General features: G+C 41.3%; 2 protein-coding genes across 16 annotated transcripts in view; one reads left to right on the forward strand and one right to left on the reverse strand.

Moving 5' to 3' along the window:
• The window catches only part of Dennd1a (DENN domain containing 1A), a 512715-nt gene that overhangs the window by 108134 nt on the left and 382854 nt on the right, over positions 1–21727 (reverse strand). The window lies entirely within an intron of this gene.
• On the forward strand, positions 5475–7634 carry LOC124097269 (large ribosomal subunit protein uL22-like). Its single transcript, XM_046451703.2, has one exon. It carries the CDS (start codon positions 5522–5524, stop codon positions 6074–6076), a length of 555 nt encoding a protein of 184 aa, XP_046307659.1. The 5' UTR covers positions 5475–5521; the 3' UTR covers positions 6077–7634.

A 21727-nucleotide genomic window follows, 5' to 3' on the forward strand; every position in this document is an offset into this window, starting at 1 on the left:
TGGCCTGCATGTTCCTGTCCTTGGCCAAGGAAATCTCCATTCAGTTACCAGTTGCATTCAGCAGTCAGGGTCATCTCCAATTATTTCATCTTCTCACTTCTGAGAAGCCACCTCCTTCCAGAGGAACCATCCTGCAAACAGTCTACAGCCATCTCTGTCTCTCACATTTTATCACTCTTCTCCTGAACCAGCAAGGTTGCCTCTTCCAAGACTCAGCAAAGTTAAGAGAAATGTCGGTACACTGCATGCCTCCCCTGAGCCCCAGCAACACTGCCCAGGCCCTGTGCACTCACCTCCCCACATATGGTCTCCCTCTTGTCTCTCTTGTCCTACTGTGAGCTCTTCAGAGACAGAAGCTATTCCTTATTGATCTTTGTGCTCCTGGAATCTTCCCCAGATCCAGGCAGTGGCTGGGTGCCGAGGACAGTGGGGAGAATCTGTTGATCACATCTCTGTACACATTATACACAAATAAAGCTAAACTAATAGAAGGACACATGGAATGGGATAATCAGACTGTGAGTGCAAAGGGGCACAGGACCAACAGTGTCCTTCACAAGAGAAAGCAGTGGGAAGACCACTGTGGAGTACTTCCCACTTTACCTAGCGTGCATGTACATCCATCTGCTATTTTTTTGTGAACAGCAAACACATGGGTTGGGCAGAGTACAGATTATTACTCCCAATGTACAAGTGAAGGTGCAGAGGAGGAATGTTATCTGTATCAGAACATACAGTATAACTGGGAGATATGGCCCTGCCTTTTGGACTCCACACTAATGACCTTTCCACCAGACCATACCACTACCCATAGCCTGAAAGAGAGAAGATCCCAGTTCTACGCATAGCCTGGCTAACACTGTTGATTATGTCTAAGAACAAAGGTTGTAGCCTTGAGTTTTTTTGTTTTTTCCTTCTTCCCAGCATGGAGGGAGTGGGGTTTAAAGGCAAGGCTTTTCACTGAAATAACAGATTGCTAATAAAAGAACATTTTAAAGGTGAACAGGAGGAAGCTCCCTGGCACCAGTATGCAAGAGAGATTAGAAACTCTTTGGGAAGTGTGTGTGGGAGAGGTGCTGTGCAGGAGACTTGAGCATGGAACAGGTAACAAGGCCACAAATCCTTCCAGTTTTGAGATTCTCAGATATAAAACATGACTTAGGACAGTAGTGTGATCTCAAAAATAGGCCAGGAGGCAAGCTGTGCAGAAGGCTCATGATTCCCTCCTCTTCCTCTCATTGCTAAGCCCCTACTCATCCTGCAAGTCCCCATCTCTGGAAGACTTCCCAAAGTAGAACCCCTCTGCTCTCTTCCAGATGTCCAAGGTGGTCAGACCTGGGCCCAGTCCTGTCTTTGGCATGGGAAGAGTGGCCTTTGGAAGTCACGGTGCTCTTCTGGGTTACATAAGGATTGGAAGGCTAATGCAGGTGATGTGCTCAGCACCACACCTAGCAGAGTCAGTGTTCAGGAAGAGGCAGCTGCCACGTCTGCACCAGGGCTGCTTACTACATGGGGATGAGAAGCTTGTGCCTCTTGACTCTGAATTCTCTCTCATCCCTGCACAGGCTGGCTGGTATGGAGTCAGCAGTCAGCTGACAACTGCAGCAGCAGGACACAGCCTGGCTTCAGGACAGACCTAGTTTTCACCCTAGACCGGCCACTTTCAAGTTTTGAACACTGGGGAAGATCTTCTTCATTCGAAAATGTGACCAATATTAGTGTTTGTACCTCCTCCTTTACAGTTTCCTGTGAGCATTGCAGAGTGCTTTGTGAACAAGAGAGCACCAAGCTGATATCAGCTATCACATGTTGCAGGGCGAGGCTAGAATGGGCACGAGAGAGACAGAAGGGCTGCTGCCCTGCTTGGCTGGGGGCTGGGGACTGTCTGTGGTCCAGTGTCTCTTGGTTTCCCAAGAAAAACCCAGCAGTTATTATGCCCTCATGACTTGGGGGTCTCCACTTTGCTTATATGTGGAAGCTGTGTGCGGTCAATCATGCGGGAAACCAAAATCAGAGAGAAAAATGACAAAAGGAGAGATGGAGAAGAATATAGTGGATCGAGTAGGTCAAAGTGTTCCTGGAAAATAAAAGCTCCAAACAAGAACTAGCAGAATGGCAAAAAGGCAAACAGACGATCAAAAGCAAGAGAACAAAATGCAGGCCAGGAAGTCAGTGCCAAAGAATTGATTAGTCAAGCATATGAATCTCTCATGCTGAAGCAGAAATATCACAGCTCCGGCTCCTCACTGTGGAGCCCTCTCCTCATAATGGGAGACATGAAGAGGCCGAGGAATAAAGCAACTTTCATTTTTCTTCCGTGAACGCAGAGGGCCAGGCCCCATGAGGACCTCGCCTTGTGCTGGCTTCGAGGGGGAGCGTGGCCCCTGGCCACGGGAGTGGGGTGCGAGTGAATGGGCTGGCACTTGGTTCACTTCACTTGAAAGCTCAGAGGCCGCTATAGATGCAGATCTCGGGCAAGAACAGCATCCTGGGACTAGGACTTGTAGATTCAAATGAGGAAAGGTGAGTGTCCTTCTCGGCATCGTGGGGACTAGAGTTCCTTCGCATCTTTTTTCAGTGCTCCTTCCTCGCTGCATGGGCCCACTGGCTATTCCAGCAGCCAGCACTGATGGAGCATCACAGACCTCAACAAAGCAGGAGCCAGACACCTACCAACTGAGGTAACGGGAAGATTCCTGAATGTGTGGAGGTAGCCCCTGACAGGGTGCACATAATTTTGCTGCAGCATTCAAGGACTATAGCTAATTGAAACACTGGAAGGAGGGGCAAATTTGGAGTCAGCAGACATTGGCTCAAATACTAGCTCTGCCATTCATAGGTGTGTGATCTCAGCCAAATTCTCCGTTTCCTAAACTGGAAAATGGGTATAATAATCCATGCCTTTGGGGTTGCTGTAAGGATTAAATTAAATGGGATGTGCAGGTGTCTGAAAGTATTTGCCTCACTGTTGTGCAATGTGGGTAATCTGAAGCTGCCATATTTTAAAACACTTCGGGTATTCTAGAAACTAGAGAATGACTACTAAACTGTAGTGCTTCTCTGAATGGGCTATAGGAATTTGGATCATTTCAGCTATTACTACTAAAATGTCAGTTTGAGGCCCTGACACCTTGTGGGGTGGCTCTGATATGAGCTCTGGGACTAAGAGGTCAGGATAAGTTTTTGTGTCAACTCCAATTCCCAGTCCTCCTTGTTCAGCCCACACCCCAGTAAGAATCATCCTGGAGCAGGGAAGAAGCTGAGACTTCACAGGCTTCAGAGTCAAAAACTCAGGTTGGAAGCCACCAGTCCTCTGTAGTAAAAGAAAGGTCTTTTTTTGTTGTTGTTGGAGAGAGAGAGAGAGAGAGAGAGAGAGAGAGAGAGAGAGAGAGAGAGAGAGAGAGAGAGAGAATATTTTTAAATATTTATTTATTTAAATATTTATTTTTCATCTTTATTTTATTTTATGTGGTGCTGAGGATCAAACCCAGCACATGCCAGGTGAGCATGTTACCGCTTGAGCCACATCCCCAGCCCAAAAAGTCCTTTTTGAAGTTTTCTCTGCACATTGCTTACATGTTATTGGAAGTTACATGTAGGAAGCATGTTTTTAGGGGAATCTCAATGGACAGGTGAGACAGAACAGAACTGAAGCAACTGGAAGATTCTCTAAGACTTACATGCTACACTGTTCCTCACCTCTTTATCTGATTGCTAAGAAGGCTAGCGAAGGCCCAGGTCTGAGGATGCCAGAGTGGAAGTCTCTGGGTATCATCCACTCCATCTTTTCCTTTTACTCTTGGAAAAACCGAGGCCCCAAACGGTTAGGCAACTTGCCTCCTGGTTACACAAGGAACTGGAAGTATTGTTTGGGTTAATGCTGCCCCCATCCAGTTCCAGAGTCAACACACCAAGACTTGCCTTTGACCACTGGTAGGAAGAAACTAGTTGGTTGTTTCATGGACAGAATAGATAGGACAATGTATCTGAGTCACTGTGACTGGAAAGCAAATGACTGCATTACTGAGTGACATACCCTTGTTGATCATTTCCTGAATTTCCCACCGTGACACCTGCTTGAGATATAGCTTACATGACAATCCAAAATCTCCCTCCCCTCCTCACTGTAGCCTTGCCCAGCATCTATCCTCAAAGCCTTAATTGAATGAAAGGTGTAGGTCACCAGATTAGAATAAGAGGAAAACATTTTCACTAAAAAACAGAATCCCCTCTCCCCAGTCCAAAAATCACCAGGAAGGCCGAGTAGGCTTCTTGTGTGTGTGTGTGTAACCATGATGGCTCAGCATGGTGTGTCAGAGCCTAAGGTGAGGGATTAGGGTGAAGCTGGAATGAGAACGAATGGGGCCTAGAAGGCATCCATGTGGAAGGGATGGCAGGTTGAGGATGGGGCCTGAGCTGCAGAGCAGCCTGCTCAGGGTGTCAGAGCTGGAGGGAGATTAGCATGTGTTTGTGGGAGAGTGAGGCAGCAACTGTACTCAGGTGAGATAAGGAGAGGTCCACATGGGAAGGGAGGAAACAGCAGTGGTCCTGCACTGAGGTATCCAACTTGTGTGAGGAGTAGACAGTGAAGGCTCAGCCCTAGAGCTCAAAGGAGGGTAAGGAGGCAGGGGTAGTGACAGAAGAGTGGTTCCACACAAATAAGAAAATATGCTAAGCAAACAGGGCAAAGGTTTTCACCTTTGTAGAATGTAGTCACAAATCCATAAGGGGGAAGAAACTGAAATGATTCCTTTGTTGGATTGGAATTGAAGCCAACCATGTGAATCCAAGGCTGTTCAATATGTAAATGTACAGAAATCGGGATGTTAGAAGCCATGTGGGTCTGGATTTGCCTGTACTATCCCCAGGCTTTATCCACTGAAGGGCCTGGAGTCAGTAATTGAAGCAGCAGCAAACACACCTGGTGCCCGGATCCTGGTCTTACTGGTACTTAGAGAAGTACCATTCTCCACTAAAAGGAACTGGGTCTCCTTAAAGAAAAGGCTGATTTCAGATCTGGGACAGGAAATGTAAAAGATGAACATGAAGCATTTGGCTTACTTAGAATAGCCACAAGTTAGCAGTCAGAAAATCCACATTGTGGGGTATTCTATAAGATAGCTTGCCTGGACACTCCAAAATTGTCAGTGTCATGAAAGAGCAAGACAAAATGAAACAAAAGGCAAGAAGGACTGATTTAGACTAAAAGACATTAAAGAAATATAATACCAAATACATAAGTGATACTTGCTTTGAGCCCAGTTATATTTAGAAAAAAACCCAGAAAGATTGTTATAAAAAATACTTTGGAGTCAACTGGGAGAATTGAATGTAGACAAAAGATTATCTATTTATATTAGCTAACATTGTATTGATGTCAGATTTCATGAGAATAATAATGGCTTTGTTATTATCATTATAATAGTATCCTGGTTCTTTGGAGACAAAAGCTGAAATATTTTGGGGTAAAGGAATCATGATATTTGCTCTTCCTGTAAGCGGCCTGAGGTGATCTGTGAAAATGGTCCGCTACTCTCTTGACCCGGAAAACCCCACAAAATCATGCAAATCAAGAGGCTCAAATCTTCGTGTTCACTTTAAGAACACCTGTGAAACTGAGCAAGCCATCAAGGGTATGCATATCCGAAAAGCCACCAAGTACCTGAAAGATGTCACATTAAAGAAGCAATGTGTGCCATTCCGGCGTTACAATGGTGGAGTTGGGAGGTGTGCCCAGGCCAAACAGTGGGGCTGGACACAGGGCCGGTGGCCCAAAAAGAGTGCTGAATTTTTGCTGCACATGCTTAAAAATGCAGAGAGTAATGCTGAACTTAAGGGTTTAGATGTAAATTCTCTGGTCATTGAACATATCCAGGTGAACAAAGCACCCAAGATGCGTCGTCGTACTTACAGAGCTCATGGTCGGATTAACCCATACATGAGTTCCCCCTGCCACATTGAGATGATCCTCACAGAAAAGGAACAAATTGTTCCTAAACCAGAAGAGGAGGTTGCACAGAAGAAAAAGATATCCCAGAAGAAGCTAAAGAAACAAAAACTTATGGCATGGGAATAAATTCAACAAAAAATAAATGCAAATAAAAGGAAAAAAAAAAAAAAGGAATCATGATATTTGCAACTTACTTTCAACTGAATTGAAATACACACACACAAACAAAATAAAATAAAAGGTACAGTGTGAATTTTTAGAAAAATACTATAAATGCGTAAAACACTAATTATGGATGAACTTGGGTGAAGGTAGTGGCTATGCTTTGTACTATTCTTTCAACTGCCCTATATGTTTGAATTTTTAAAAAATAGTTGAAGGAAATAAGAAAGTATCAAATTTTTACTTTTTAGAGACGCTTACTAATATAACAAGAATAAAATGAAATACCTGGATTTGCCTTAAAATATTCTAGGAAAAAAAATGGGGAGAGTGGGAAAAAACATGACGAGACAGTAAAGGCTGAAGCTGTGTGACAGGCACGGGATGCGCACTCTGTACCTCTGGATACATCTGAAGAAAACAGGTCCCAGACTAAAAAAAATGTATTTTTCTATAAACTTATAAAAAGGTTAATGCTGAATATACATGAAAAACTTATGTAAATATGAGTGAAAAATAATAAAAGACAGAACAAAACAAAATAGTAAAAAAAACCACTAGAGCATTCAGAGATACATGGACAAAGGGCAGGGGTTCATAATAGAAAAACAAGTGCCTGCCTAATTAACATGAAAAAAGTTGAACACCACTAGTAATTAAAAAAAAAAAAAAGAAAGTTCAAACAATTTAATGTTTTTACCTATTAAATTAGCAAAGATTAAAAAAAATAAAAACTCCCAGTTATAGCCCAGATGGCCATAAATGTTGATAAGAATGAACAATAGTGAAACATTTATGAAAAGTAATTTGGCAAGTGTATGAAGAACCTCGAAAATATGCATATTCTTTAATCCAGCAATGGAATTAATGGAAATTTACTTTAAGGAAAACTCTAAAATGGCAATGATTTTTTCTGTATAAAATTATTCAATACAACAAAACAACAAAAGTTTTAAGTGGCTCAAGAGGGGAACAGGTAAGTAAATTTAAGCGAAGTAATTATATGATCACTTACAACTAATTAAGGAAAATCTGTGTGATAATGATTATATGATGTGCCAGGCACCATAGTACTGGCCTGTAATTCCAGCAACTTGGAAGGATGAGGCAGGATGATCGCAAATTTGAGGCTAGTCTTGGCAACTGAGCGAGACTCTGTCTCAAAATAATAAAAAGGGCTGGGGGATGTAGCTCAATGGTACAGTGCCCCTGGGTTCAGTCCCCAGTACCAGGAAAAACAAAAACAAAACCCAAAAAACCCAAAACATCAACTCTGCCCCCCACAATTACATGAAAAAAGAAAAATCATGTATTGACTGAATGAATTCAATTATATAAAAAGAAATAAAAATATTCAAAAGGAAATGTATCAAAATTTAATGCTTGTTGACTCCGGGTGGTGGGAATGTGAATGATCCTTTTATCTTTTTTCCTTGTGCTTTTCTGTCTTTTCCAAATGTCTTATGCTGAAATGTATTACTTTTGTAATCAGGGAAAAAAATACACATTATTATGTTTTAAATGTTGTCTCAACCTGGTCCTTTGCCCTGGTATAAATTTTTATGATTGCTCCTGTCATTCCAACAAGAGGAGAATCTTCTTCACAAGTGACTGGCTAGCCCTAGTGGCATTAGGGATTCACCTACGTGGGATGGATTTTAACTAGCACAAAGGACCCTATAAGTAGGAACATTCAAAGGCAATTAGTTGGTAACAATATTATAAATAGAAAAGGAGCCAAATAAATGTTTCCTGGATATCATTAATTTAGTTGTAAAATAGATTCAGAGTTACTCTGATAACCCCATATAAAGAAGGCACTCATTATAAAGACAGCCATGTGTTAAACAAGAAAATGTAGACACAGAGATGGCTCTACTGTACATAACTAAGATATTCCCACGGAGACAGCAGTTCTCAAAATATCACCCTCAAAAACAAAGGCTTCAGCTAGGAAAACAACCCCACGCAATGTTAATTGAGTGGATCCTGCCTCTTATCCCAGAATCAGAACCGAGTTCTTCTCCTCCCCAGCTGGTTTGTCCTACCTGCTGAGACCAATGCAGGCCAGTTCTTGGAAATTTCTTACTTGTAAAGTGGGCATAATAATTTATTTTACAAGATAAATGACTATGTGGGAGCACAGAGAAGACTGGAGAAGAGAGGCCGTGGGAATGCACCAGCACATTGCTGACAACTCCTACTGATCTCATATCCGAAAAAGCTCTTTCCCCTGTTTCCACTGATGCCATGGTTCCAAGCCATCTAGCCTCTTGCCTGGGTGGTCACAGTGACCTTCTAATTTTCTCTGTGCTTCAGCGAAGGCCCCTCTCAGCAGCCAGTGAGAGTTTTAAAATGTAAAATTAATTATGTCACACTTGTTTTAACAACCCTTTGCCTGTTTTCTTTTGATTTAGAATAAAATTCAAACTCCTTCCTGTGGCCTGCAAGACTCTGCATGACCTGGCCCCTGCCTAAATCTCCAACTTCAGGCATTTGCCACCTCACTTGATGCACCCTAGGCTCTGGTTTCCTCTGGTTCCTCCAGTGTGCAGTCTCCTTTGGTTAACCCTCCTCCCTTCCCCAAAATGAATAAAGGGCCATTTTGTTTCTCTGAAATAGTCTTCCAATCAATGTCCACACTTCCCACCAAAGTGAATGACTGGATGCCCATCTTTATTTTATTCCTCCTCCTCTTCTTTTTTTGTTTTAATTTTTGGTGTTGATAATGATAACAGGAACTGGGCTACTACTGTGAGCTCCTACTATGTCCTGGGACCTGGGCTGATGAAGACTTGACTTAATGATTCCATCAGCCATAGATCACCTCTGCCTGGAGCATTTTCTACCCTCCACCCAACATGGCTGGCAGATTTCCTCCCTCATCTCTTGGATGAAATTTCAGCCCTTGCTGACCACTCTGAAGTAGATGCGCTGAAGAGCACTCTTACTTACCTCCTTCTCAGTGTGAATGAAGCATTTTAAACAACACCTATTCCCCTGATGACTATTTCCCTTGAATGGAAGCTCCCTGAGGACCCAGGGTCACATTCACTACAATTGGCTGCTATCCAACTCATTCCCTCCTCTTTCTTTCCTAACAGGATCCCCAGCTTTCCCTGTGAAGGTATTCCAGGTCCCACCCTTAAAGCCAGGGGTGAGGGTTCGTGTCTAAGCCAATCCCAAGTCTCAATTCCATGCCAGAGATTGGTTAGGGCACATGACTTCATTTGGGTTGGTGAACATGAACAGAATTTATCAGGAGAGCTGCTGCCTTTGGAAACTGTAACCAGGATGTAATGCCTACAAGTGACACAGCTAGCTACCTTGAGACCTGGCAGCATAGCTGATAGGCTGGGTCTGCCAACTCGAGAAGGAAAGAATGAATTCTTTATATCATCAGTGAGTTAGTTGCTCACTAACCAACAGCGTAAGTGCCTACCTCTGACTGTCCCACAATGGATACAGTTCATATCATTTCAGTCACATTATATTTTCTATAGGTGAAAGCTTCCTGTTCTATTACTCCATCCCTACTATCCAGTGTGGCACCTGGCACATAGTAGGTATTCAGTAAAACTCATTTGAGTGAACACATCAGAGTAATGTATTAAGAAAAATCACCCTGCTGCTATAGTAGTTTTATTTCTATGAGAATAGTGTTCAGTTTTTTCTTTTTTGGCATACCTTCTCATCATACACACTCCATTAAAATAAAAAGAAAGATGATAAAAAGGAGAAAGAAAATTTTCAAATGCAATTCTATCACCCTAACATTGCAGGACTCAGCTGAGACAGTTCTTAATGTAAACACAGACCTGCACACTGAGGCTTCCTATGGAAATGCTCTCCCCAGGTGGCATTTCCTCCAGTTCCCCTCATACCAATGCTGTGCTCCTGTCTTTAGGTACTAGTCAATTGTAAGTTTAAATTAATTTTACAGATATTTCAGGAAGAGGAAGAAAATTTCCCATTGGCTATTAAGCTCCCTGGAATGCTGACAGGAGAGTTTTCAAATGCATGTAGAGCATCCATTTCCAAATAAGCCCAGCAAGGGCAGCCTTGTAGTTAAGGCCTTTGGAGTCAGATTTGGACTTGGCTCTGCTACCCCTATAGTTACAACTGTGGGCAAGTCACTTACCTTCTCTGAGCCTCAACTTTCTCATCTATAAAATGGGAAATGGGAGTACTATCTAATTCACAGGATGTTTGTTTTTTGTTTCCTAACAATTTTTTTTAAATGATAAGTGAGATACCCACATGGCCCTGTGGAGCTTGATAGATGGTCAGTGTTCAAAAGAAGCTACAGTTAACGATAAAATTGTTCCTACTATAATCCTTACACTTTACGATGCCTTAAAGATGGGCCTTGCATGCTAATGAGGGAGCTGGCTAAATGACATGTGCCACACAGTTACTTGAAATCTGCCTCCTCTGCGTCATCAAAGGCCAGCCCCCTTCTTGGGAGACAGTGTGGCGCAGGAAAAAGAGCACAGGCTTAGAATTAGTCAGAACCAGGGTCTAATCCCAGCTGCATGTGCATAGACTGTGTGGGTTCCAAATCTCTGCCTTTCAGTTTCCTCATCTGTAATAGGATCCTACTACTTCCTCCCCCATCTTCACCCTTTGCCCACTATATCTGTGAAATACATGGCAGATCACATAGAAAGTGTCCAGAACAATGCCTTGCATCTAGGAGGGACACAATACATGCCAACTTCTTCCATTTCTTCTCCCCAGTCACATGAGGTCAAAACCAGAAGTTCTTACCATTCAGTGAACTGGACCCTCAGGGCAGGAGGGCACAGGAATGGTTTGGTTGACTTTAAAAAGATGATTAAATTGCCTCATAACGGCAAACATATATAATAAACCTATCCCACAAATGCTTTATTTGGTTTCAAGGCCCTGCTGAGCCTGCATCCTGCTACCCCCTTGAGCATGGGGGTCTGCACTGCTCCTTCACACAGAGAAAATTGGTAGCGCCCTCTCTCTCACCGAGAGCTGTTTCTTGTGCCCTCTGCCTGAGATGGCAATGTCACAAGAGCAAGAGAGCTACACAATGCCCAGAGATTTATGAAAATACGCATCTGAAAAAGGGAATGCTGTTCAGAGAGTGGTCGTGTGGGCAGCCTGGTGCACGGGAGCAATTAGAGCTGGTTTGCAACAACTCAGTGCTGTTCTATTCAATTGCTTAAAGAATTGCCATAGCAACAGCAGCCACACATAGTAAAGTGGCAGCAAGATGGAGCAAACACTTGAAAAAGACTCTTTGGTTAACCCTCCTCCCTTCCCCAAAATGAATAAAGGGCCATTTTGTTTCTCTGAAATAGTCTTCCAATCAATGTCCACACTTCCCACCAAAGTGAATGACTGGATGCCCATCTTTATTTTATTCCTCCTCCTTTTCTTTTTTTGTTTTAATTTTTGGTGTTGATAATGATAACAGGAACTGGGCTACTACTGTGAGCTCCTACTATGTCCTGGGACCTGGGCTGATGAAGACTTGACTTAACGATTCCATCAGCCAGCATATGTCCAGTGCATTCAATATCTTCCTTGGGGATGGGAGAGTTCCTGGACACTATCCCAGCTGTAAGGGGCCTGAAGGCTAGAGAGGAGAAGCTATAAGCAAATCTGCTTATGAGAGTAGGCAGCCTCTGAGCAGTCTTGAACAAACACTCAATGAGACCCACTATGAACCAGAGACATAGAGATGACTAAGAAACTCTGTCCCTTAAAAAAGCTCACTCTGACGGGGGAGGGAATCATGGTGGTAGAATACCTAATTGCTAACATACATGGGTTAGGAGGGTCTCCCCTTATGTTTGGCAACATACTTGATAAACCAAAACAGATTTGGGAATGGTATGAATAGGGAGGGTTCAACGTTTTGAGAGCACCACCTCCCATCAGTTGATGGGCTTGTCTGTTAGCTCTGTTACAGAGGGACAATATAAGAACCCCACTCATGGCTCAGCAACAGGAAGGAACACTTGGTCTCAAGCCTGGCAGTGTGGCCTACACTCTGCTCAGCACTTCATGTTCCTCATCCTATTGAGGTCTGTCACACAAGAACCATGGCAGGCAGTTAATCTTATTCCATGTGAGAGTAAAATGTGGAACCAAAGCTCCAATGGTTGACTTGCTTTTAGGGTCATTCAGCCAACTTATCCTGGTTCAAAGCCTGTAGTTCCTGTTTTACTGCAAATTTGTATGAATGGGTCACTAATTAAACAGTTCACAGCTAGTTCTTAGAATATTAGAGTTGAAATTGAAAGCCCTTTCCTATTGTAAAATTAACCCATTTTTTCTTCATAAAAAGGAGAACTAGAGAAAATCTGCTTGCTCAAGAACTTATGAGGCCAGAGGGAGGGCTCCTCTTCTCTATCTCCTTCAACTTGGAAATAAAAACTAGATTGCAAGGTGAGGATTTAGAATGAATTCAGGAGACCTCATACATTTGGCAATGTATTTCAACACAAGGGACCAGAAGCTGCTCTCAGAATCAAGATCACAGTAGTGGTAACCATTAGAACCCTCTTATACCAGAAGCTTCAGTTCCTCAGACATGAACACAGCAGGGGACCTGAAGCTCTCTAAACAACAAGGAAACAATAGCACAGGACCAAGCCTGCAGAAAGAGTATGATAAAAGAAGGGGTGACCAGAGGATGTGGTATGGAAGAATGAAGGATCTGGTGGCATCTTGGGAAGAAAAACATGTACACTGGCACCAAATGGCAAAAACCTGTTCTGTGGGTTGGGCATGTGGCTCAAGCGGTAGCGCGCTCGCCTGGCATGCATGCAGCCTGGGTTCGATCCTCAGCACCACATACAAAGATGTTGTGTCCGGCGATAACTAAAAAATAAATATTAAAATTCTCTCTCTCTCTCTCTCAAAAACAAACAAACAAACAAAGAAAACCTGTTCTGTGGATACCTATGGGTTTGAAGGCCTGGAGTAGAAACAATTGCAAACTCCAATGTCTTCTTGGGTCCAAAAGGGATATAAAAGCGAAGAGGGTAGGGGTGAGTGGCAGCAAGCATAGGGCAGGTATGCTCTGCTTCCCAATATTTGGAGGCACAAATGAAACAAAAAAGTTAAAAACATCCCTTGACAAACTGCATACATTTAAGTGTTGAATTTGCTTGGTCTGGCAACAGAAGCTGCCAATCTGACCTCTGATGAAAGAATGGATGGACTACATCTGTCTTACTCTTACAAGTAATATCTTAAGCTGATGGAAGCTGGGTGGAAACGGTTGAGGGCTGTCTTTAGAGAGGCGGTCATTCTGTCCCACTGTCTGAACATTTGTACCTCTGTGTTCTTTACCGCCCAGGTGAGCAGACCCTGGTGAGCAACCTCATTATGGAAACTGAGGGGCAGAGCCAGATGCATACCTCCAACGGCTGCCCTGCAAGAGAAGACCAGTGGACTGTAACACAAACTGTTCCCACCTTTGAAAAGCCAGAGAATTGTACTTTCTTTTAACTGGAAATGGGGAGAGGAATAGACAGGCACTGCTTATCTCTTATACCTAGGCACTTCATAGAAACCGGCTGGCTAACTTCTCTGAACCACCCTGGGAAATAAGTGTTACAACTGTTTTATAAGTAATAAAACTGAGGCTCAGAAAAGGAGGAGACGTGTTCAGGGTTACACTGTGACTGAGCAGCAGAGCCAGATCTGAAACCAGGCAAGCCTTCCACCTACACACACCTTCTGTTTCTACAGAGAAACTATAAGGGAACCCAGAGCGGTGGAGCAGCCCTCTTCAGAGAGTCCTATGCATTCAGGGCCTGCTACTAGGTACAACCTGGCCTGCTGGGGCAAACTTACTCTTGTTGGGAGGCAGTGAGAAGATGATTATAGAAGGAGCACAGCAAAAATCCCAGCCTACTTTTTTTGAGGGCATCTGTGAAAAACATTCTAGGCATCCAAACTCTAAGAGAGAAGACCCTTTTAGAGTCGGCCTCTATCACCTGTGTATTAATGTAGGAGGCAAATGCCATACCCAGGACGGAGAAGACGGCTTTGACAGGACCCCTCTTCCACAGATCAACAACTCACTGACCAATAATCAGCCCACATGTGACTCTTCTCTACAGGAGCAACAGGGGAAATAATTTAAGAACATGTTCCAAACACAAGGCAGACTGGAAAGCACACTCCTCCTCACAAGTGGATATATCCCCAGCATTAGGAAACTATAAACCTTCCAGGCTCACCCAGCTAGTGCTTACTACCATCTCCATCAAACCTTCTTCACTCTCCCCAAACTGTTGACCCCTGTCCCCCTGTGTTCCAGCCAGTGCCCAACACATATACATACCCTGACCTGGATGTCACAGAAAAAAACTAAAGCTATCAGAAGGAAGTTCCCTCCATCACCTCTCCCTTTACTGGATCCCATCTCTGCTGGCCTCTCTTCCTGAATCTTTATACCTATGTGTCTCATACTCAGAGGGATTGTCCTCAACTCCCATGATACTCCTTCCTTCCCAGGGCTCCGGTTTTAGCAAACACCCTCTCCCCAGATCTTTCTCATCAACATTCCAATGTGCTCAAGTCTCATCCAATGTTAACATGACAAGCAAACACTAACAGCCTCCATCTTCCCTCAGTCCTCACTACCATCTAACTATCATCTTTCCCAGCCAGAAGTTGTTGCTCAACCGTTCTTTCCAGATAGAGACTGTCTAGACTTGACCTCTACCACCTCCCCACTAAAATTGCTCTCACCCAAGATCCTTGAGACTTTCTAGGGGCTAAAACCCACAGAGAGTTGCCTGTCTTTATCCAGTTACCTGTCTTCAGTGAGTGGCATCAGACACTGTTGATTAAGCACTCATTCCTTGTCTTATGTGTGCTATCCTAATTTTATTCCCAGCTCTCTGGATGTCCCCTGTCTGGGTCCCCTGCCAGATCCTCTTTCTTTGGAGATGTTCTTCAGCTTATGTTTTCCCTTCCTTTTACTTTATACCCTCTCCTTGGCTAATTAATTACCATCCATATGCTAACATCTCTCCAACCTAAATCTTCACCTCATCCCTCTCCTGATCTCTCGATTCATGTTTGAAGCTGCCTAAGTGACCGAATTTTGGGTGTCCACTGTGTCACACTCAACATGAATATACTTGAATTCTTCTCCTCCCTCCCCACAAAGTGGTTCTTTCTCTATTGCTGTGGATGGGAATGGCCCTACCTCGTCACCTGGGTTAGTCTTGCTTTACTTTTCTTTCTCTCTCCATTGACTCATGTTCGCAAGACCCATGTTTGCTACCCCATTCCCCTCCTTCCATCCTTCCAGCCACTTCCCCTATCCAGACCCCAATTTTTGCCCTGGATGATGGGTAGTTTCTGCTTTTGGAGCTTGTCTAATAAGCATTTCTCTTTTCATACTACTACCATAGCCACCTTTAAAAAAATGCTTGCATATTCAGATACCTTCCCTGCTTAAAAAAACAAAAACGAAAACAAAAACAAAAAAACTCTTCCATAGCTGCTCCATCAATCTCAGGATTCATTTTAAGTATCTTGATGTGGTTTATAACATCCTCCCTGATCTGGTCCAGGCCTACTTTTTTGTCTTATTTCATACCATGCTCTCCCTTGGGCCTGTTTCTATGTCCTAAACTAACTCTTCCCTCTGTCTTTCTCCTGGCTACCTCTGACTCAGTCCTTAGACCTCAGCTCAGTGCATATCACTTCCTCTGGGGTGCTGTCACTGAGTTCCAATTCCTGCTTGAATGTCCTTCCTAGAATCTCCCACATCATCCCCTGCATACATCTGGAACACTCCTTAAACTGCATTAAAATTGCCTATTTTTTGTCATTCTTTGCCCTAGTCTTTGATTCCCTGTGGTCAATCCAGTGCCCAGTCTAGTGACTTTAATGACAGATAAGAGTGGCTATTTATGGTGAAAACAATAAAAGGATGAATGAATATAAATCTCAAAGAAAGATGCATGCTAAAGGAAAGTTCATATTACCAGATTGCTTGGACACTGGATGGTAGAAAACCATTAGGCATTCAACATGAACCTGCATCTAGCCTTGATTCTGCTGCTGACTTGCTTTGTGACCTGGGTTTGATAGTTTAATGTCTCAGACTCTCAGTTCCTCATCTGTAAATCCAATGTTACTACCTGCCTTTCAGGTTGCCATGGGTATTGAATGACACATGTGAAAGCATCTGCCACCATATGTGATGCACAAAGTTATCAGAAATCTTTTTAAAACTAAGTGAGAAAGTCTAATTATTCAGAAAGAACATTTGAAGGAGCATGAACATAGAGCGGGTTGGTAAGACACATGAGCAGCACTCCATCTGCAATGATGAAAGGGAGCTCAAGGCAGGAGTCATGAACTCGGTATCAAAACCATCCTCTGCAAAGGAGAGGATTCCTTCAAAGACATTAAATTAGAAGAACTATGTTCCCACATGTTATTCTCATTAGTTTCCTAGCAAGTTGCTGAGACAGTGAAGCCATTTTTTCCCTTGGGCAGCTTCTTTAAGACACTGTTTTTGGGGAAACCAATAGTTTATTTCCTCCATGACTGGGGATTGCCTGTCAGAAACAGATGGAAAGAGGAATAGTTGCCACATATTTATTGCTGGAGCTTAATGGTGAAACCAAAGATTCCTAAGCAAGAACCCTAGAAGTTAACCTAGACCACTCCTTGCCCTCCAGTTCTACCTTTATTCAGTGCTGGATTCTTAGACCTCTCTGAGGTTTGTTCTCTCTGCTCCATCTCCACTGTTTAGAGTTCTGAGCTCAGTGTTTCTTCTGAGAGCTACTGGAGCAGCCTTTGCACTGGCCTATCTTGGTGTCATCTCCTTTCCTCAACATTTCCAGAATAGCAGACGTATCCTGTTTAACAGAAGGGACACTCTGTGAGGCATCCAAGGAATTCTGCAAACCTGCTCCTACCTCTTAGTATCATCTTTCAGAGCCACATCCTATAATCAGCCATGTAGAATAACTTGTTTTTTTTTTTTTTTATTTTTTTAAGGTTTATGAATGCTGTTCCATTTGAAGTTAACTTCCACTTTCTAGAAAACTTCTCCTTAAAAAGACCATTTCCTCTGGGAAGCTGCCCTTGATCTATTTGGGTAAAACTAATTACATCCTCTTATGCCACCCCTCTTCCCCACAGTGGTGCTGGGCATTGAACCCAGGGCTTTGCTCATTCTAGGCAAGTATTCTACCACTAAATTATATCCCCATCCCCTATGCCATTCTTATCTAGCACTTTCTTTCATTATAGTCTTCATTATTTTGCATTCCAGCTGTTTTTCATGTTTGGTTTCCTTATGGGCTGGTGAGTTCCCCTATTAAAACAGATGCCAATACTGATGTCAATTTAAATGAATAAATGACAGAAAAATGTATGCATCAACCTCATCTTTGGTTGTAATGCCCAAGCTGAGTGATGTGAGCTCCCCAAAATGTTAGTGACCTACTTGAGAAAGTAATAGATACAATATTTAAAATAAATTATAAGAGATGTGCTTTCCACAGAAACAATCTGTGTGAGCCTGGACCCTCCCACCCACCACAATGGTGATACTTGATACCCGGCACTCTGTAGGTGCCTAACAAATGTCAAATAATAACAATAATGGACTTTTTACATTTATAGAATAGTACTGTAAATATGTCACCACATCCCTGTTGCTGAAAAATTCTAAGTTTAACAGCATCTGCCCAAGAAAACAAAACTAAAATTCTGCTACTGAGAGGAGACAAGTGGTATACAAAAAAATCTTGGTAAATAGTTTATTTGGACAGTCAAAAGAATGGGAAAGATGGAAATTTTGCACACCATTAAAAAAAAAAAATCAAAGTTCTCTTTTTCAGAAACAACTTAGAATGAAAATAAAAAAGAGGCCAAATATAGCTCTTGGTACTTCTCAGGTCTTTTAGCATGTGGTATCCTGTAATCTAGGGCTGAAGTCACATTCATCCTCCCAACTACATCCGCCCACATAACAAGATAATACAGTTATCTTTATCCTTTTTTTAATTATGCAGATAATCTGAAGTTACTTCGATGTTCTGGGGTTTTGAGATAAACTCATAAATTCACAAAAGACAGAATCTAAGTCAGAAGTTAGGAAGACATGGTTTCTTCAGGCCCTATTTCTTAGTAGCTATTTTGCTTATATTTAATCCATAAAATTAGAAGAATATCACTTATTCTATAAGATAATACCATTGGTTTCACCAGAATAAGTCTCAGAGAAACCAAGAGTAAAAGAAGATGAAAGAGCAGTTATAAGCATGGATAACAGATTGGGAAATGCCAACATTATATGTCAGAGTCTCCAGATTAAAAAAAAGAAAGAAAGAAAGAAAAGAAAGAAAGAAGTATTTAAAAAGAGAATACCTAAGAACATTCCAGAATTAAAGAAAGACATAAGCACTGGGATTGAAAAGACATTAAGTACTAAAAAAGGATAAAGATAAATTCATTTTAGATACATTAGAGCAAACTGCAGAATATAAGGTGAAAGAAAAATCTTAAAAGTTTCTAGAGAGGAAAAAATAGATTTTTACTAAAGAATGACAGTTGAACTGATAACTCATTTTTCACCAAGAAAAACAGAAGAGAGAAGACAAAATCTTCAAAGACAAAAGGAAAATAATTGTCAATGCATAGTTTCATACCCAGATAAACTATCCTCCAAGTGTGATAACAAAAAGTTTCAGACATAGACACACAAAAGATACATTAAAGATATAATTCAGCAGGAAGAAAAAGGAACCCACAGGGAAATAATGGTGAACAGAGATGTTGGCAGATTATAAAACGAATTAACTACTGTCAATATTTTGTTAGTGGCTTTTTTTTTAAGGGAAGTTAAAGTATTAATAACAATTAAATTTATAAATGGGAATGCCCAGTGAGTAAAGTACATCAAAGGCTTTGTTGAGAAAAAGAACAAAGACACTAAATAAATTTAAATTCTAAATTGTAAATAAATTTAGAAATTTACTTATTTATAAGTTTATAAATTCTAAATAAATTTACATTCTTAAATTCTAAATAAATTTAGAATTGTTAGTTTATATAATTTTCATAAATGAAGGTTTATTAGTATTCTGGGTTAGATCCCTCCAAAGCATCTTCCTAACGAAGAAAAATGTCTCTCTTTCCCATTTTATAGATGTCGTATTCCCATGCAAAATATGAATAGCTTGCACCAAACTAAACTTGTGCTGTCTTCTACACAATGTTTTTTAAAGCTCCTCTCTCACCTTTGGTTTTGTTCATTTTCTCAGCTGAGTAATTTACACTTTTCTTTAGCTTTGTAGTTTCTCACACATGAACTTCAATTTGTAAATCTCATATCCAATTTCCTTTATCTTATTTTTATCTTTTTATTTTGATATAATTTCAGATTTACAGAAAAGATGCAATAGTATGAAGAATCACCATTTATCCTTTGCCCTAAAGGTTACTCCAAAGTTAACATTTCACATTAGCTTTATCCTTCTCTTTCCCCCAACACAATATACTACATATGTGTTCTATATACAATGTTCCTTTGAAAGATTTGAGAATAAATTGCAGACATAATTTTACCCTAAATACTTAAGGATAATTAATTCTATTGTAATGGGAACATGTGTATTCCTAAAAATCATCATGCTCCATGCTTGGGGCACAACACTAAAAAACTCAATCACTGACACATTAGAAGAAGATAGGACACTAATAAAAATGGCAGCACATTTTTGCATATGATAAGTAGTTTAGAAATATAAATACTCAAGCAATATGTAATTCTACATTGAAGAAGGTCTGAAATTTGCTTATGGAAGTGGGTACCAAAAAGGTTGTAGCTTGTCAGTATACTGTGCAATGGTGAAAGGATGACAGAAAACTATAATACTGGATTATGGACAGGCTGGATGGTGGCTCATGCCACATGTGATGTACTAAGGTAATTGGTAGATATTTCAGTTCTCTCTCTCTCTCTCTCTGTGTGTGTGTATGTGTGTATGTTTTGTGTTTTCCTAGACATCTTGGTTAACATGGTACAGTTTTCCACTTCGAGTTTTTCATGGATGAAATCCTGCATAATCAAATGAATCAAATAAAATGAAATTCACATTATGCTCAATTTGTTCCTTAATGTACAGACTGCATTGGAACAATCTAGTGTTTCCAAAACAGGTGTTATAGGAAATTGGCTATATTTTCTAAAATCAAGTATGTTCTGTTATATAACCTGAGCACAATGATCAAAATCAGGAAATTAACAACAATACAATAAAAATCCAACCTTCAGACTTTATCCAGAATTCACCAATCGTCCCCCAAATGTCTTTTATAGTAAAAGAAAATCTTGGCTCCTATATTGCACTCAGTTGTTCTGTCTTTCAGGGATTTCAAATCTGGAATATTTCTTGGGTCTTCCTTTGTTGCAAGACATTAATATTTTGAAGAGTAGAGGCCAATTTTTTTTGGTAGAATGTTCCTCAATTTAGGTCAAACCTTCTACTCTTACCTCACTCCATCACTGTTGGATAAAGCACTATTAATGACTGAAATCTTCCTGACTGTAATTCAAGTGTAGAGGTGGGGTCTATGTCTTTTATCATAGCGTCTTTTGAAAAATCAAGTGAAATCTACATTGGGAAACCTAGAAAATGGTAGTTACATGTCTTTAAAATAAAATTCTCTTCTTTTAAAGAATTAGAAACTAAAAGATACCAGAAAATCTATCCACCACAGAAAGAAATTGGCTTACCATACCCCCATAGTATAGGACTCACAAGACAGTCATTTTTAGAGGTCTGACCACATCTTCTAAGAACTGCAAGTGTGTGGTAATCAACAAAAAAGCACCTAAGGGCTGGGGATGTGGCTCAAGCGGTAGCGCGCTCGCCTGGCATGCGTGCGGCCCGGGTTCGATCCTCAGCACCACATACAAACAAAGATGTTGTGTCGGCCGAAAACTAAAAAATAAATTAAATTAAAAAAAAAAAAAAAGCACCTAAGAAGGCTATAGCCCAGGGTGCAGCATCAAAGACAGCATCTTAGACATAGATAAATAATGCAGACTGTGGCTTCACCCAGAGCTGGCATGCGCACGCGTGTGCACACACACACAAACAAAAAAACAATCATGGACCTAACTACATTTATGACATTTCATGTGGTACATTCAGGGTTATAAGCTAATACGTTGATGAATTATCTCATTTTGACTTTCTCAACATCTGCAGTTGAATCATTTCCCTGCAAAAAGAAAAACCCTCTCTTTTCTTCTTCCTCCCCTCTCCTCTCTTTTCTCTTTCTTTCGTGGTACTGGGGATTGAACTCAGGATTTGCACATGCTAAGAAGATGCTCTACTACTTAGCTACACCCATAATATGAAAAGTACATTTTCTATGGAACCAAGTCCTATATCTGAAGCACAATTCTGCCACTTATTGGCTATGTGGTTTATGAAGAACTGAACTCTGGGTCAAGCACATGGAAGGGGCCCATGTTTCAGAAAACATTTTGAAAATACTTGTACTAATTTTAGTGGTAGATTTTTTTTTCTCTTCCTATCTGGATTTTTATATGGATTAAAAAGAAAATGGTACATA

This window comes from Marmota monax, unplaced genomic scaffold, assembly GCF_021218885.2.
Source record: "Marmota monax isolate L192 unplaced genomic scaffold, Marmota_monax_Labrador192_F-V1.1 WCK01_AAM20220418_F8-fsc00020, whole genome shotgun sequence".
NCBI lineage: Eukaryota > Metazoa > Chordata > Mammalia > Rodentia > Sciuridae > Marmota > Marmota monax.

Excerpts from the sequence above, each read along its gene's own strand:
- LOC124097269 (XM_046451703.2), top strand. The coding sequence starts at position 5,522 with ATGGTCCGCTACTCTCTTGACCCGGAAAACCCCACAAAATCATGCAAA.